We start from the raw sequence: 16572 nt of genomic DNA, 5'->3' as shown, positions 1-16572 counted from the left end.
ACCCACAATGGGCCTCTCCTCCTTGATCACTAATTGAGGAAATGCCCCACAGCTGGATCTCATGGGGGCATTTCCCCAACTAAAGCTCCTTTCTCTGTGATAACTCCAGCTGTGTCAAGTTGACACAAAGCTAGCCAGTACAGGGCTAGGAGGAGGAGTCAAGCCTGTAAGATGTCAGAGGCTGTACTCTCCATGCCTGGCACGTGAATGAGGCAGATCTGGCAGAGGGCGCATACCTGAGGAGCCTCCGTGGCTCACCCTGGTTTTCTCCCCAGTGCCCTCCCGAAGCCTACTGTTCTATGATGATGGGGCAAGCTCATGGGAAGATGGCCGAGGTGCTCTACTGCCTGTGGAGCCCCCAGAAGGCTGGGAGCTCAAACCCGGGGCTCCAGTAGAGCAGAGGCCCCAGGACCACCTCCGACATGACCGTGCGGACAGCATCCACGAGACCACCAAGTACTTGAGAGAGACCTGGCCAGAGGACACTGATGACAATGGCACCAGCCCCAACTTTTCCCACCCCAAGGAGTGGTTCCATGACAGGTGAGCAGAGGGACAGCCTTCCCTTCCCTGGGCCCCAGGCTGTACCACCCTCAACCACATCTTCCCAGGGGGAGGGGTCCCTGGTCAAGTCCTGGCTCACAGTTGAATGACAGGTACCCCAGGGCAGATTCATCCCTGGATCTTCTTCCCTTCCCAGGGACCTGGGCCCCAACACCACCATCAAACTCTCCTAGGCCACTCCGAGACCCAGGACACAGGACGGACACCCTGGCACCCAGAAGAAGCGTTTTCTTGCTCGATGACCCAGATCCAGCTCACACCCCTGCCCCCGGGCCCCTGTAGTGGCTGGGGACCCTCTATGTCCCCAGACACTTGGACTGCTCCCCTGGGCCGACCACTCCGTTCCCACCTTTTCCTCCCACCACTATCCGTCCTCCTCCGATAAACCACTCACTGGGCCACCCGTTTCCTTCCCATAGTGACCAACACAACCACTGTTCCTGGCCCCCTCATACACAAACACACAAGCAGACATACACACACAAACACACACCCCCATCTCCTACTGTACAGAGACCAAGAACAGAAATCGTTTGTAAATAATGAACCTTATTTTTTATTATTGCCAATCCCCTAAGATATTGTATTTTACAAATCTCCCTCCCGTCACCTCTCCCCTTATTTTGTATTTTATGAAGTTAGTGCGGGCTTTGCTACCCCTTGGCCTGGGGAAGAGGGCCACCCCACCCTCACCAGGCCTCCCCTGCCGCTGCCCGAGCTGCCGGGCCTTTTTAATTTGCCAAACTGCTCCTCCACCAGCTCAGCACACGCTTTAAGAAAGCAAAATTAAAAAAAAAAAAAAGATTCAGCATCAACCCTGACTCTATGTGTCCTTTGTGAGGGCCCGGGAATGAGGAGGTGGGGAGTTTTAGTATTTAGTATATATATATATATATATATATATATATATATATAGAGAGAGAGAGAGAGAGAGAGAGAGAGAGAGAGAGAGAGAGAAAAGGGTGCCTGGTGAGAAAGCCTTTCTGTCTGGAGACATTTGTCCAGCTAGTCACCAAATCTGGACTGGATAACTCAAATGCAATGCCCGGAACCAAACTGAAAAATTAAAAAACAAAGAACAGTTTAGTCGTGTGTTATACAGCTGTAGTCTCAGTCAAGATGGGAGACAGGGACAGGAGAAGCTCATGGAAGCTCTGCTCACAGGCTAACTGCCCACAGCAGAGACAAGAGACCCTATGTCATAAGATGGAAGGCAAAGGCAGGCAGAGCCCCGAGTTCAAAGCCAGACTAGTCTACATTTCTTTTTTTGCTTTTTGTTTTGTTGTTGTTGTTGTTGTTATAGTTTTCAAGACAGGTTTTCCCTGGCTGTCCTGGAACTCACTCTTAGATAAGGCTGGCCTCAAACTCAGAAATTCATCTGCCTCTGCCTCCCAAGTGCTGGGGATTAAAGGCGTGCGCCACCACTGCTAGGCACTAGTCTACATTTCAAGTTCCAGGCCAACCAAGGCTACACAGTGAGACTCTCTCTTAAGAGGAAAAAATAGGGGAGAGGGGGTTGGAGAGATGGCTCAGCTGTTAAGAGCAGTAACTGTTCTTCCAGAGGTCCTGAGTTCAAATCCCAGAAACCACGTAGTGGCTCACAGCTGTCTGCAATGGGATGTGATGCCTTCTTCTGTGTCTGAAGACAGCTACAATGTCGTCATATATATATATAATAAATAAATGCTTTGTTTTGTTTTTTTAAAAGAAAAAGTTAGAAGGCAAGAACCTAACTCTGGAAAGTTGTCCTTTGACCTCCACATGCACAATGTATATGCAAATTCACAGGCACACAAACGAGGAAGAGGAGAGGAGGGAGAGGGGGAGGAGGAGGCCTAAATGTGTAAATCCAGGGCTGAAGAGAAAGGGTTCCATCTGAGGTTAGGAAATGCCAGCATCTGGACAGGTGATAAGTTAGAGGCCTGGTCTACAGACAGGGAAGGAGGGAAGAGCTGAACACCAGGAGAGATGGTGGCGGTGAGGAGGAGGACTCAGTGGGAAGAGAGACTAAGATAGAATGAGGAGAAAGGAGAGGGCATAGAAAGGGAAGTTAGAGTCAATAGAGAAGACAGGCTGTGGCGAACGACTTTAGTCCCAGCACTTGGGAGGCAGAGGCAGGCGGATACACAGAGTGAGTTCCAGAATATCCAAGACTACACAGAGAAACCCTGTCTTGAAAAAACAAAAAAGTAAGGGGGATGGGGCAGCTTTAAGACAGGGTGGCCTGAGTGTCAAATGCCATGGAGATGAGAAGGCAGAGTCCCTGTGCCCTTGGGAGGAGCTCTGCTGAGAGCAGCTGTGGCAGAAGGGAGGGGGAGGTGAGAATGAGATGGAGTGAAGACTGGAGTTGGGGGAGAGGGGGAGATGAGATTGGGAGTGGGATGGAGTGAAGGCTGGGGTGGGGGTGAGAGGGAGGTGAAAATGGGGGTGGAGGAGTGAAGGCTGGAGTGGGGGGTGAGGAGGAGGTGAAAATGGGGGGGAATGGAGTGAAGACTGGGGTAGGGGGTGAAGGGGAGGTTGGAATGGGGGGTGAAAAACTGGAGTGGGAAGTGAGGGGGAGGTGAAAATGGGGGGATGGATTGGAGGCTGGGTTGGGGGGGTGAGAATAGGAGGTATAGAGTGAAGGCTGGGATAGGGGGTGAGGGGGAGGTGAGAATGGGAGGGTGGGGTGAAGGCTGGGGTGGGGGTGAGGTCAGGAGCAGTTCAGGCTGTTCTCCACACAATAGGACACTGACTGGGATTGTTTCCAGAAGACAGACGACAGAAAGGAAACTGAAGGCACCACCAGGAGAGATGGTGGCAGTGGGTGGGAGCTGGAGAGGCAGGGGAGGGGCTCACTACGGGGGCAGGCGATCTATGGGTGAGGAATGAGGGGAGATGGAAACTGTGAGGCTTGGGCCAGGGCGACTGGGAGTTGAGATGAAGAGAAAAGGACAATTTCAGACAGGCCTGCAGAGTAGCAGGAGTCCCTCCCCTTCATGTGTGGTTCAATGCTGACACAGGAGCTCAGACAAGACACAGTTCCTGAGGGTGAAGGACTTGAAAGGAAGCGTTCCCCTGTTCCTCACTAGCAGCACGAACTGTGAATAACCCAGTAGGAACTGAAATAGTCCTTAGAGACCACCTTCCCACTCTACAGGGCTGACACCCAGAGCTTTGCCCCTGTGCTCAACCACTGGCCTACATCCCCCTGAGGACACTTTTGGTGATGTGGTGTGTGTGTGTGTGTGTGTGTCTTAATATGTAGCCCTGGCTGGCCTAGAACTTACTACACAGGCCAGGTTAGCCTCAAACTCACCTGTAGCTACCTGTCTCTGCCTCCTACTTGCTGGGATTAGAGTGTGCACCACCGCACTTGGCCAAGAAGGGCATTTTACAGATGTAAAAACAAAACCAATGTTCATGGCTGGAGAGATGGCTCTACAGTTAAGACTGTGTATTGCTCTTGCAGAGAACCCAAATTGGGTTCCTACCTCTCCTGATTTCCACAGGCTCAAGCACACACACACACACACACACACACACACACAGAGAGAGAGAGAGAGAGAGAGAGAGAGAGAGAGAGAGAGAGAGAGAGAGAGACCCTGAAGACCATGCAGCTGAGTACCAATGCTGTTGTAGGATGCAGGTCTACTGGCTTCACCCAGTGTCCCTGGTGTCCCTTTGTAGTCCCTCTCCCTCTTTCTCCTTATTCTATGACTGAACAAGAGACTTGATTCTCAGGGTTTCCTGAAGCCCATGACTAGCAAGTAGTCACCTGGGGTCCGCTCCTTATGGAGGTTCACCCAAGATGCTTGCCCAGCCTGTGTGAGGATGTGGGGTCACCTATTGCCAGAGTTTCCTCGGGGCCCTATCCCTGCCTCTAAGGGGGATGTATCTGCAGCAATGGAGCAATAGTTTCACACTGTCAGTTCTGGCAGCTTGCTTTGCCACATCCCATGTGACAGCTTTCACAATGAGAGATCCTGCTTCAATGGCCACAACATATCCTTTGTTATAGCTAGAAATCAAAGCTCTGAAGACAGGGTGAAGAGCTGAGGGTGAAGCCATGAGCAGAGCTGGGCCAGACAAGGCTCTAGATCTAGGAGGGCTGGACCAGCCCAGGAACATCTGACCAATGTGAATCCCTGTGTGATGTAAGTAAAAAGTACCTGTGGGTCCCCGCTGGGGGTGGAGGACATAGACCAGAATCCTAGGCTCCGAATGAACCTTAGTTGCTTGGTCATCAGAGTGGCTAAGTACATGGTCTCTGAGGTATGTGCTGTCTCCCTAATCTACTTAATGTCTCCAAGCCCCAGGGAGCTCCTCTGTAAAATGGTACCCACCCTCCTGTTTGAGAATCAATGAAAGTTTGCCAGGAAAATGCTTAGCACCAGATCCATTATACACTAGACATCAGTAACTGTTCTCTAAGTGCTGTGGTAATGGGTGGGCTGGGGCCAGAGGAGTGAGATGCAGCTTCAAAAGGCTGCATGCAGAAGGTGGTGAGGCTGGTTGGGGAAGGGCTTGTTTTTTCTCTTCTTGGGAAGGAAGCCAAGCCACAGCTTAAAGATAATGCAGCCAGCAGCTGGCCCTAAGTAGGGACGTGTGAGGATGGTGGAATGAAGCCTGCTTTAAAAAGCCCTAAGTGGGGAGAGCACTGCAGGAAAGAGCTAAACAAAAAGCCAACCTTGGAACCCAGCAGCTAGGCAGCTGCTGAGTGAAGGTCAAGCCCACAGCCAGTGCTACCATAATTCATGGTGTAGGAGGCTACTGTGGGCCAGGTTGCTTGGAAATCCAAGCCCAGGGTACTGGAAGGGCAAACTCAAGGGCAACAGTAGCACAGAGCAGGGACCCCTATTCCCTAACAGCCAGCATGGCTTCCTTAGAACTTGGTGTTGAGGAGAAAGATCCTTTGTGACCAAGAATGTTTACTCTGATGCTTTTACCTAAAGAAGGGCTTGCTGGGCCACTGAGATGTGGGAGCAGATGTTAGCAGACCCTTGCAGTTTTATAGAGTGGGGGTGTGGGGGTGGGGAGCTGTCCCAGCAGTAGAACAGAGGGAAAGGACACGGGTGCTGGCACCAGAAGGCATGGACTTCAGTCCAAGTGCACTGCCACTCACCAGGAGCCATTCTGAGCAACTAAATCATTGAACATCATGTCTTTGTCCTCTGCAGCATGGAGGAAGTGATAATATCTACCACTCAGGGATGTGGTTAGGGACAAACGAGATGGTCGCTACTGTTAGAGTATACAGGGTACACCCAATGAGACACCCAAGAAATCTCTACACTTCAATTTTAAGAAGGGCTGCATGGGGCAGCTGAAGGATGGACAGATGCCCTTTCCATATGAGAGACAAAGAAGGTCAGAGATAACCTGAGCTAAGTCATAGAACAGGACTACCTTGTCCAGAGTGGAGACTATCAGAAAACCCAAAAGCAGCCCCATTATCTACCTATGTGAGTCTGGCCCCTCCCACTTTCCCACGCTCACAGAAAGAAGACCGAGACTGCACAGGACATCTGCTCAGAGGACAGGGGACGGTAGGAAGAGGTCGCCCAGCTGGACCGGGGAGGAGCCACTATGGAAAAGAACGGCCTTTCGCTTATTTGGTTTGGTTTGGTTTGGTTTGGTTTGGTTTGGTTTGGTTTGGTTTGGTTTGGTTTTTTTCATTCAGGGTTTCTCTGTATAGCCCTGGCTGTCCTGGTACTCACTCTCTAGACCAGGCTAGCCTCGAACTCAGAGATCCTCCTGCCTCTGCCTCCTGTGTGCTGGGATTAAAGGCAGGTACTACCAATGCCAAGCTGGAAAATAAAATTTTTGTGGGAACTTTTGAATTGAAAGTCTGTGATCAGGAGAAATTTAATATAGAGGGGACAACTAGATGACGCTGTGAAGAAATGGGACTGGGTCCTTGGAAGGGTCAGGATGCTGCGGTGGGTTGCTGCTGGGTCTATCCCAGACTACGAGAGCCTGAGGTCTAGCCAAGCCAGAGCCTGGTAGCTGAAATGGGTGCACTGTAGAGGAAATGGGTGGATCAGCTAGATGGTGGGATATGGGCTTTGAATGCCCCAATAAAGTATAGACAAAAAACAGCCACCGGGCAGTGGTGGCACATGCCTTTAATCCTAGCATTTGGGAGGCAGAGGCAGGCAGATTTCTGAGTTCGAGGCCAGTCTGGTCTACAGAGTGAGTTCCAAAACAGCCAGGGCTACACAGAGGGAAAAAAAAAAAAAAACAGCCGTAAATACTGTATGGTAAGGGGGGGGGGGGTCTGTGGTTATAGGTCGACTTCAGAAAGAGAAAATCTGGGCCACAGATAGACTCGTATCTAATATCTGAGGTCCCTGCAATGGTCCAAATAAAACATTCAGTTGGTGAACACCCCCAAGCCCAAGAAGAGACGGTACAAAGAGAGGCATGAACTGAAAAGACAGGAAACCCAAGCTGGACCCCATGGAAACATCCTGTTCTTCCTTTTGGCCCTGGCTCCTCCCTCTTGTGACAGTCTGTTTGGCACTAGAAGATACTGATTTAGTGTTCTGGGATACCCCAAATCCAGCAACCTGGAGGATTCCTGGAAGGCTGAACATCTCAAGGGTCAGAGTCATCTCAGGGGATTTTACACACAAGTCAGCTTGGTCCAGCTTGAGGCCTGGTCTTGAGACCTCTAGGCCTGGAGATGGTGTTCCCACAATCCCGAGATGTCCCTAGGGATTGATATAAACTGTCTCCTGTGCCCCTCCCCTAAATCCAGTTTGATCTCTAAATTCCCACAGCGCCGACAGGGTTAAAGCTGCCTCATGTCACCGCCCCTGTCTCCCCCACCCCCCTCACCTGCCTAAAGCGGCAGCGAATGCCAAAGCCGGAAAACGCGGGACAGAAGGGGGCGGGGGTGCATCACTGCGGCTGAGTGACAGGTGGAGCGATGATTGGCAGGTTCAGTGCAGCTGTACCAGTACCGGGCAGGGGCACAGAGGTGGGCCTGGGAAGGGTCCTGCACCCTGGCCTGGAGCCCCCAGAGAGGTTGCTGGCTGTGACCCGTGCTCCGGGGTCGCTCTCCCGGGGGCCTGGGGCCGATCAGGCAGGGCGAGGCGGCACCCTCCCCTCGGACCCTACGGCTTGGCGAGTGTCTCTAAGGTGACACCCTGGTGCCTAGTGGCTGCGGCGACAGCTACAAGGCTCCGGCTCGGCTCTGACCTCAGGCTCTGGCCGTCCGGGGATCGCCCGGGCAGCGCCCCACGCAACATCCCGACCCTTCCAAGGACACAGTCTCCCCAGGGCTCCGGAGCATCCCTGCCGGCCTTTCCTGGGCGCGGCGCCCCGCAGCTCCCGGTCCCTGTCGTCTGGGCGCCGCGTCACGACCGACGTGCGGGACCCAGCGCCTCTTTGCCTCCTCCCGGCCCTGCGCCCCTGGCTCCGGAGCGCTCGAGACTCTGAACTTTGGTGGGTTCTCCGGCAGGCCTCGGGACACGAAGCCGGGCCGCAGAAGGATGGCTGAGGGACTGGGGGGAGGAGGACCAAGCGGGGACAGGGCAACCAGCGGCCGGGCGGCGGCGGAGGAGGTGGTGCGGCGGCGCTGCCGGCGCGGGGAGGAGGCCGAGGTCTTCCAGCCCTGGCCCGAGGGTTCCCGAAGTGTGGCTGCGGGACCCCCGGTGGAAGAGCGATTCAGCCAGATGCACCTTCGAAAGCAGGTGTCATACAGGTAAGGAGAATGGGGGCAGAGGGAACGCCGCGTGGGGACCACTTCACATCAGCACTAAACTAGCAGCGTGTGTTCACGACGCGCCCACCTGCCGCTTGCCTGGCCCTGCTCTAGGGACTGGGGATTCAGAAGGGGTGCGGGGGAATAGCTTCCCTTCTCGAACTATGAAAGCTCTATTCATTCAGCATCTAATTACCGAGCGCCAGTTGTGTGCCTAGTACTGTGTCTCTGTTCTAGGAGAAAGCCCACCGAGATGGTCCTCACTAATCTCTGTGAGAGCAGTGAGAAGTCTTCTGGCCTTTCTTCCAGAAGAAGCAGTGCGCCCACCCTTTGCATTCAGTCTCCCTCCTCTGTACCCTCCTGTTGGCTGCCCCTGTGCTAAGCACAGAGGAACCTTCTGCCACAACAGCTGGAGACCTACTGCCCAGAAAAGGGCAAGGGCATTCCCACCACACCCCCAGTATCACATCAGGCTTCCATTAGCATCTACCACTGATGCAGGCACCTCCCCTGCATTGCCCATTCAACATCTTACACCATCAACTGTCTAGGTAAGACCCCCACTTGCCTGCGTCTGCCACTCTAGCTTAAAGGATCCCCCGGCAGAAATGTCTGGAGTGAGCCCCAGAGGCTGCTGTAATGACCTGGAGTGAGCAAGGGTGCTATTCCTCACAAGGTGGGCCCCAGGTGAGAGGGAAGAGATGGACATCCTCACTTCCCCCTTCACTTTGCTTCCCCAAGCCCTTGGCACAGCGTGACTTTCTTTGGAGGGTCTAATAGGGACATCTCAATGTGCCTCTTCATCCCTTAAAGCCATTAGCCTTATGGGAGGAGACAAATCTTTTCTCTACTGGCAACCACAATGGGCTTGAGTATGTCTGACACTGCCCTGCTTCTCCTTGGACCTTCTGGGAAGAAGGATCATAAAATCAACCCAGCCCTGAGAGCTGAAAGGGCCTTAATGGTTATGAAGCCATTAGGCCTGCATCACTTGAGGAGGGATGGAGAGGGAAGTTGCCCACCATCCTGAAGTGGGGCAATGCTCAGAGGAAAAGGAAATCAGTTTGGTTCCCAAGAGCCCTACCTGCACTTTGGGAATCTTGAGCATGTTAGGCTCCATTACCAAGATCTTCCAGAGCCCTGCTCAGAAGAAAGCATCCGTCTGCCCAGGGCCTCTAGCTAAGATAGAGGAGCTCCTGGAAGTGTCCCTGGGGGAAGAACAGAACATAAAGAATATTGGAAGAAATATTATTGATTTGGGAGTCAGGAGACCGGGACAAAGGCACGCATACTCTGTTCCTTGGATGTCTGGGCTCCTACAAAAAGCACCACACCAAGATTTTTCCCTACATTCAAGTCAGGGAAATGTATCAACTGCTGCTAGAAAAGAGGCCAGGGTCAGGGAGAAGCTTGGAGAACAGGAAACAGAGTCGCTAAAGGATTGACATACAAGATGGACACACAGAGGGTGGAGAGGCAGCTCTAAGGACTGAAACTCCCCCACGTAGAAGCTGTTCCACACACAGGTCAAAATGGGAGTCCTGGGCCATCAAAGATGCATAGTAACCAAGTTGGGTCTCTTCTGAGGATTGCACCAGGCAGGATTGTACAGGATGAGGCCACGCGGAGGCCGGCCAGGGGTCTAGTCTTCTCCTCAGAACTGGGAAAAGCATTAAGGCAAGGGAAGCCTCTGGGTCTGGAAAGGGAATGCAGCTCTAGGCCCTTTGAGCCTTCTGTGGTAGAGGAGGAGGAGGCAGGCAGTGGAGCAGCCACGTGGAAATCCTGAGAGGCCTGCCATCGTACTCTCTTCTAAGCTGTCCCAGAGCTGTCAGGAGCTCAGGCCCACTGTGACCCTTTTCACATCCTCTGCCTGCCACTTCCATAAAGCTCTGGCTCACAGCTAAACCTCCAGTCCTGCTGTGAGGAGTGGCTAAGAAAAAGCAGTTGAAAGCCCTTCCAGGAGAGAAAGGGCTTTCAGGCAGAAATGCATGAGGGGGCAGTGAATATGAGGATGGGTGTGTGTGTGTGTGTGTGCAAGCGGGAAGCAGGACCAAGGCCAGGCTGCTTCTGACACAAGTGAGGGGCTTTCAGCAGGACTGGAGAAGATGCTAGGGAGGGAGGTCCTGCTGAGGAGCACCTCTGGGCTCTTTCCAGAGCCATCATAGGCTAGCAAACAAAACAAGTAAGGATTTGAGAAGGGTTAAAGGGCACCTAGTTTCCAATAAACCCCATCGGAAAGGGCAGGACGGTATGTAGAGCCTGCAGAGACAGTATGTCTCGCATCTGTATCTGGACTGGGAAGAAGATATACCAAGCGCAGAAGGAGTCCTAACCAGTTAGGGTTGGGGTCAAGAGACTTCTTGAAATGATGACTCCAGCTAAGGAAGACAGAGGGTATAAGGGATGCTTGGTTTGTGGACCACCTCCAGTGTTATGCCCAGTAGGTACCAAACCAGATCATCTAAGTATGTCTTTTTAAATGAGTTTAAAAGATAAAAAAAAAAAAAGTGTGTGTGAGAGAGAAAGCCTGCATGCCAGGTGTGTACAGGATCCTAAAGAGGCCAGAAGAGAAAGTCGGATGCCCTAAAATTGGAGTTACAGGCAGTTGTGAGCCACCATATGTGTCCTGGGAACTGAACTCGGGTCTTATTCAAGACCAGCACATGCTCTTAATTGCAGAACCATCTCTCCAGCCTCCTAAAATGTATTCTTTGTTTTTTAAAGATTTATTTATCGTTATATGTAAGTACACTGTAGCTGTCTGCAGACACACCAGAAGAGGGCATCGGATCTCATTGTGGATGGTTGTGAGCCACCATGTGGTTGCTGGGATTTGAACTCAGGACCTTTGGAAGAGCAGTCAGTGCTCTTACCCTCTGAGCCATCTCACCAGCCCCTAAAATGTATTCTTAAGGCTGGAGTTGTAGCTCAGTGACAAAGTGCTGGCATAAAGCATGGGTGGGATTCTAGGTTCAATCTCTTAAGACCTCAAGGAAAAAATAAAAGATAAAATGGTTTCTTCAACCCTTGGCCTCAGGTTAGAGTCTAGTCCTGGATCTGTAAACCTCCCCTGTAATTCCAGTAGCTCAGCCAGTTTGAAAATCACTTGTTTGCACCTATGGAGAAGCCAAAGAGAAAGATTCTGGAAAAAAGAGGATGCAATGTATATTATTTGCTGGGTGTGGCTGGCAGAGGTATCCCTGTACAGATTCAATCATGGCCCAGTCGCTCTGGCCCTGCTGACACCCTGCCTGACACGGACTTAGGAGGCTCAGTCTTTTTCCTCGACAAAAGTAGGATCCTGTACAAAGCCAGGCAGTAAATATTTCAGGCTTTGGAAGTCACATGGTCCTTGTCACAGTTATTCAGCCCTGCCAGTGGTGCACAGAGTGATCACAGGCAGCGTGGAAAGGAATGAGGGTGCCTGGCTTCCTTTAAAGCTTTGCTTACAGACCCTGAACTTTACAACTCATGTCATCTCACTGTCGCAAACTGTTATTCCTTTTCTACTTCCTGTTTCTCGAAATGTAGAAACCATTCTTAGCTCACAGGACCCTACACAGTCAGGCAGTGAGTCAGATGAGGCCCTGGAACCATGCATGACCCAGTAGACCGGACTGCACAAACATGCTGGAAGCACACTGATGTTGCCATCCACCTGGGCAGAGACCATTCCAACACGGGCAGCAGTTTCCACACACGGGCACATGGGCTTGGGGTCTGAGGGTCTGAGAGTTCCCGGAAACCAGCGATGACCATGTGAAGCTTTCACCTCTAACCCTGTTTCCTCATATGGAAAATGGGAACAATAGTATCCACTCAGTAGTACAGCTTGAAGGATATTACAGAGAAGCGGCATACAGTTCTTGACTCCAGGGGAAGTAGTGAACCGCCGCCTAGATCTTTCGCTAGAGTAAGACCGGTTAGGGAGGTCCAGGAAGGATGGTGGATGCTGCCTCTGAGCAGTGATAGTGGGAACTGAGGCTAGCAAAGCCAGCCAGACTGAGAGCAGGAACTGAGCATGTCCCAGCCCCCACTGCCCCCTTTCCCCTCCACCCTCCCAGGACGGCTAGTGGCGCCAGTTGGCAGGGAGGGTGCCCCCTGCAGCGGGCACACAGCCGCGGGGACACAGCTCCTCGAGGGAGGGGCACCTGATCCTACTCTCCCTGCTGCTATTTACCAGAAGCTAAAAATAACCCTAGAGTGACAGGGAGATGGGGCCGATTTGTAATTTAAATAGCAACAGGATAAAGCAAGAAGCTTGCAAGAGATCACATTCTGTCCCGAATTAAAAATGCAAAAACCGGGGGCAGAGAACTGAGCTGGAGCAGGGGGAGGGAGGGGACTGCTGCCAAAGGAAGCCGGAAGCCGGGGGTCCGTCCATTTTCCTTCCTTGGCAAGAGCGGGAGCCCAGGCCCTGACCGGAACTCTTTCCTCCAGTCGCAGGTTCACGCAGAAGAGGGAATGAAAGGCCAGAGACCGCGGAGTCCAAGGGCGGGAACAGACTCATTCTAAGGCCTTCTAGTAGCAGTTGGGGGCCCAGAAGAAGGCTTCACCAGAGGATGTGTCCCCAGTAGCTCAGATGGCAGATGGCATAAGCCGCTGAGTATAGCCAAGGCTGCCTGGAGGTAGCTGTAGCTTTTGAGGCGGTTCCCAGGGGTGCTTCGGAAGAAGTGAGGGCCAAAGAAGTTTTTGTCTCAGTCAGTACATTTTCACATGGGGCATTCAGAAGAGTCATAAAGGACCAGAGCCCAAGGACAAGGGTCAATCCGGGCTGGGAAACCTCTTTGGTGATGTGGAAGGGAGTAGGGGAAGAGACTGGACTCTTGCAGGCTTTTGAGATCCACAGATGATTTCGGAGGAAATTATGCAGAGCAGGGTTGGAGGTCCCTGAAGGCCACAGACATGGACTATTGCTGTTCAGAGAAGTCAAGCAATTTCTTAAGATCACATAGCAGAAACTTATCTGATCTATTTCATTCCAAAGCCCTTCCCCTAACCTTACAGGCTTCCAGGGGCCTGGCCTTTCATCCTGGAGAGTCTTTTCTTTGGGCTTTGTACTAAGTTCTGGTATCTGGGAAGGATAATGGGACATGGGATAGGGGGTGAAGGACTGAAAGATTTCTTTAAAACTTGAGCTTGTGGCTCTACCAGGGTGTGGGAGGAGTGCCAGGTACCTACCTGTCCCGCACTAGGGGTTTTGTAGAATCCAAACTGGGGCCAGAAGGGAGAGTCTAGAGCAGACCCTGCTGAAGCACAGAAAAGGAGCCATCCAAGGCCCTTCCTCCTTTCAGAGTGTCTTCCAAATGATGACAGTCTGGAAGCACCTCTGACTGCTAAGCTGTCTGTGCTGGTACTGGATCCCCCGTCCCAATGGAAGAGAGTCCTGCCTTTCCTCTGCTCAGACTCCTTTCTGTTCATAGCTTCCATAAAGACACCCTGGAGTGGTGTTTCTTCAATTCCCATCTGTCACCAGCAGCACCTACATCCTGACACAGGTACCCTTGTCCTCTCAGTGAGGGTGAAGCCTCCCAGGGGCTACGCAAGAATTTGGATCACAGGCTTCCAAGCCGATGAGGGACTTAGACTTCAGAAAACCTCTGGGTCTCCAGATGTGGTGATCTGTGTAGACTCAGCTACTCTGGAAGCAGAGGGAAGAGATTCACTGAGTCTAGGTATTTGTGGCAGCAGTACTCTGTGTGGATCAGCTGTATGAAGTAAGTTTGGCATTGTTAAGGTGGCCTCATGGGTGTGGGTGACCACCAGGGTGTAGGGGGACCACCAGGTGGTGTGCATAAGAAAAGGTGAACCAGGTGGTGGCGCATGCCTTTAATCCCAGCACTTAGGAGGCAGAGGCAGGTGGATTTCTGAGTTCGAGGCCAGCCTGGTCTACAGAGTGAGTTCCAGGACAGCCAGGGCTATACAGAAACCCTGTCTTGAAAAAAAATAAATAAATAAAATAATAATAATAATTAAAGAAAGGAAAGGTGACCCAGTCTAAATCAGAAATGGAAATGTAGCAGGACACAACTCCTATAGTGAACAGAACACTCACAGGTCTCAGGGCAGAGCAAAGACTCCACCAATAAAATGACTGCCACATATATCCAAGCATGAAGAACCTAGTGTGCTGATGAGTGCCCACACTCTGTGCCGGGGAGATGGAGATAGGAAGAGACTTGATGCATACGAGGCAAGCGCTTTACCAACTAAGCTAAGCTCTCAGTCCCAAGAAGCTCGTTTCCCTTTCTCTCTCCTCTCATCAAACACTCAACCCATTTGAACATCTATTTAAAAAAAAAATCACTGAGCTCATATTTTTGCACAATGAGCAACACAGGGTTCGACAGTGTCATAAGAAGAAAAGCTATGTGTACAAATCTAATGATCCAAGATGGCTGGGAGCAAAGTGTCCAGGGGTAAGACTATGGGTGAGAATGCGATAGGAGCAGTGCTGACCCTTGGCAAGTGCTTATGAGAACGCTTGCCTTAGGGATGAATGAAAGCCTTGGGACTGGGGACAGAGATTCCAATGAAACTGCCAAACCTAGAGGAGAGTTTTGATACAGTCTGGGTAGAGCTGAGCGAGACAGTTTACCCTTAGATGCTAGTGCTTGGGAGGTTAAGGAAGGAGAGTTACTTGAGGTTCTGGGCTAGCCTGGGAAACATAGTAAGTTTGAAGTTACCGTGGACTACAGATTGAGACCCTGTCACCCGGTACAGAGCTGAGGTATAGATCACTTACTGTGATAGAACTTTAGCATCCAAGAAAAATCTAGGTTCAATCCGAGCAGTGCAGAAGTAAACACATAAACACGTAAAATAAAATGGAGATCATTGGGTCTAACTTATGGTTAGTGCGCAGCACACGGCCTCACAACGAGGGCTGGCATATGAGCTTGTGAGTTCTCTACACTTTCCTGGTTCCGTTGCTTGGGTTGGGGTCTGAGGGAGGAAGACTCCAAGTGACAAGTGACAAAGGACCAAGGGCAGCAAGGCATCAGAGACAGAATGGAATTCAGGGGTCAGGACCACAGTTGAGAGAGCATCAAAAAAAAAATAGGGAAAATTTGTTTATTGAGCATCTACTACAAAAGCACACACTTGCATGATATACGGCGAAAGAAAACCCCCACAGGGAGGCAAGAGAAGTCAGGACACCAGGAGCCTGAAGGCCAGACCGAGGAGGCTTGGCAGGTTTTGAGGGCAGAGGATGTCCAGGTCGTGGGTTGAGTATTTGGTGGCCTGGTACATTTCTTTTCCCCAGCCTCCACTTGCTCATCCAGGCCACAGAAAGTGGAACGCCTTATCCTCAGGGGCTTCAGAGAAGCCCAGAATAATTTTCTTACCCAGATTGCTCTTCCTGTGTATACCTGGGTGGATTCTGAGGGGTCCCTAGCTCCCCAGCACTGGCTCAGGTCCTAGGAACTGCCAAGGGCACCCTCCCCTGCCCTGTCCGCCCGTCCCTCCCAGCCTTGTCCTCCCCTCCCCACTCAACCTGGATTGCAAAGCTGGCACGGACAGCTTTGTACAGTATGAGCTCAATCAAAGTAGCCCTGGTCACATAGTCAGGGTTAGCCTGGGACTCAGCCTCCAGGCGGCCTGGCTTCCCCTCCAGGAGCGCCATTTCCTGCTCTCTGCCTGTCCAGATGGAAAACAAGCCCAGCCCGGTTTCCTCTGTTTAACTGCCGGAGCTACTTGCGGAAAGCCTGGGAGAGAAAGGCTGGGTCTTGCCGCAGTCTCCTTTCAGAGTGGACCTTGGTCTGGTGGGTAAAGTCTTGAGAGGCCACACCACATGGCGCCCATCTTGAAGGACTCAGACGTGATATGTTCAAGGGACAGCAATTGGAAAAAAAGGGTGCAGAGCCTGACCGTGCCCTCAGACCTTAGTAGGGCAACAAGGCATCTTAGACCCTGGGGTTAATGTCCTGTGTGTGTTTGTGTGTGTGTGTGTGTGTGTGTCTGTGTCTGTGTCTGTGTCTGTGTCTGTGTCTGTGTCTCTGTGTGTGTGTCTGTGTTTTAAAAATCTTTTTTTTGAGGGGTTTAGATTCTTAATCTCAATACAAGAAGATCTTGGACAAGAGAGATTAGAAGTTCTGTGCCTGTTTCCCAATGTGGAAGGAGGAAAACAGGGCTGGCAAGATGGCTCAGAGAGTAAGGATTCTTGCTGTAAGCCCAAGGACATGGATTTGATTTTCAGGACCCACATGCTGGAAGGAGAGAACTAATTCTTGCAAATAGTCCTCTGACCTCCACATATGCGGCACAAGTCTCTCTCTCTCTCTCTCTCTCTCTCTCTCTCTCTCTCTCTCTCTCTC

General features: G+C 51.7%; 2 protein-coding genes across 2 annotated transcripts in view; both read left to right on the top strand.

The window, feature by feature from the left end:
• Positions 1 to 1379, top strand: part of Creb3l1 (cAMP responsive element binding protein 3 like 1) — a 41697-nt gene extending 40318 nt beyond the window's left edge. The window contains exons 11-12 of the mRNA XM_021193356.1: positions 276 to 543; positions 701 to 1379. Of these exons, the coding sequence (XP_021049015.1) occupies positions 276 to 543; positions 701 to 737 (305 nt within the window). The 3' untranslated portion in view covers positions 738 to 1379. The remainder of the gene's footprint in view (positions 1 to 275; positions 544 to 700) is intronic.
• Positions 1380 to 7988: 6609 nt separating this feature from the next.
• The window catches only part of Dgkz (diacylglycerol kinase zeta), a 42489-nt gene continuing 33905 nt past the window's right edge, over positions 7989 to 16572 (top strand). The window contains exon 1 of the mRNA XM_021194438.2: positions 7989 to 8254. Coding sequence (XP_021050097.1) covers positions 8043 to 8254 — 212 coding nt within the window. The 5' untranslated portion in view covers positions 7989 to 8042. The remainder of the gene's footprint in view (positions 8255 to 16572) is intronic.

This window comes from Mus pahari, chromosome 3 (assembly GCF_900095145.1).
Source record: "Mus pahari chromosome 3, PAHARI_EIJ_v1.1, whole genome shotgun sequence".
Taxonomy (NCBI): Eukaryota; Metazoa; Chordata; class Mammalia; order Rodentia; family Muridae; genus Mus; species Mus pahari.
This window is presented reverse-complemented; position numbering and strand designations above follow the sequence as displayed.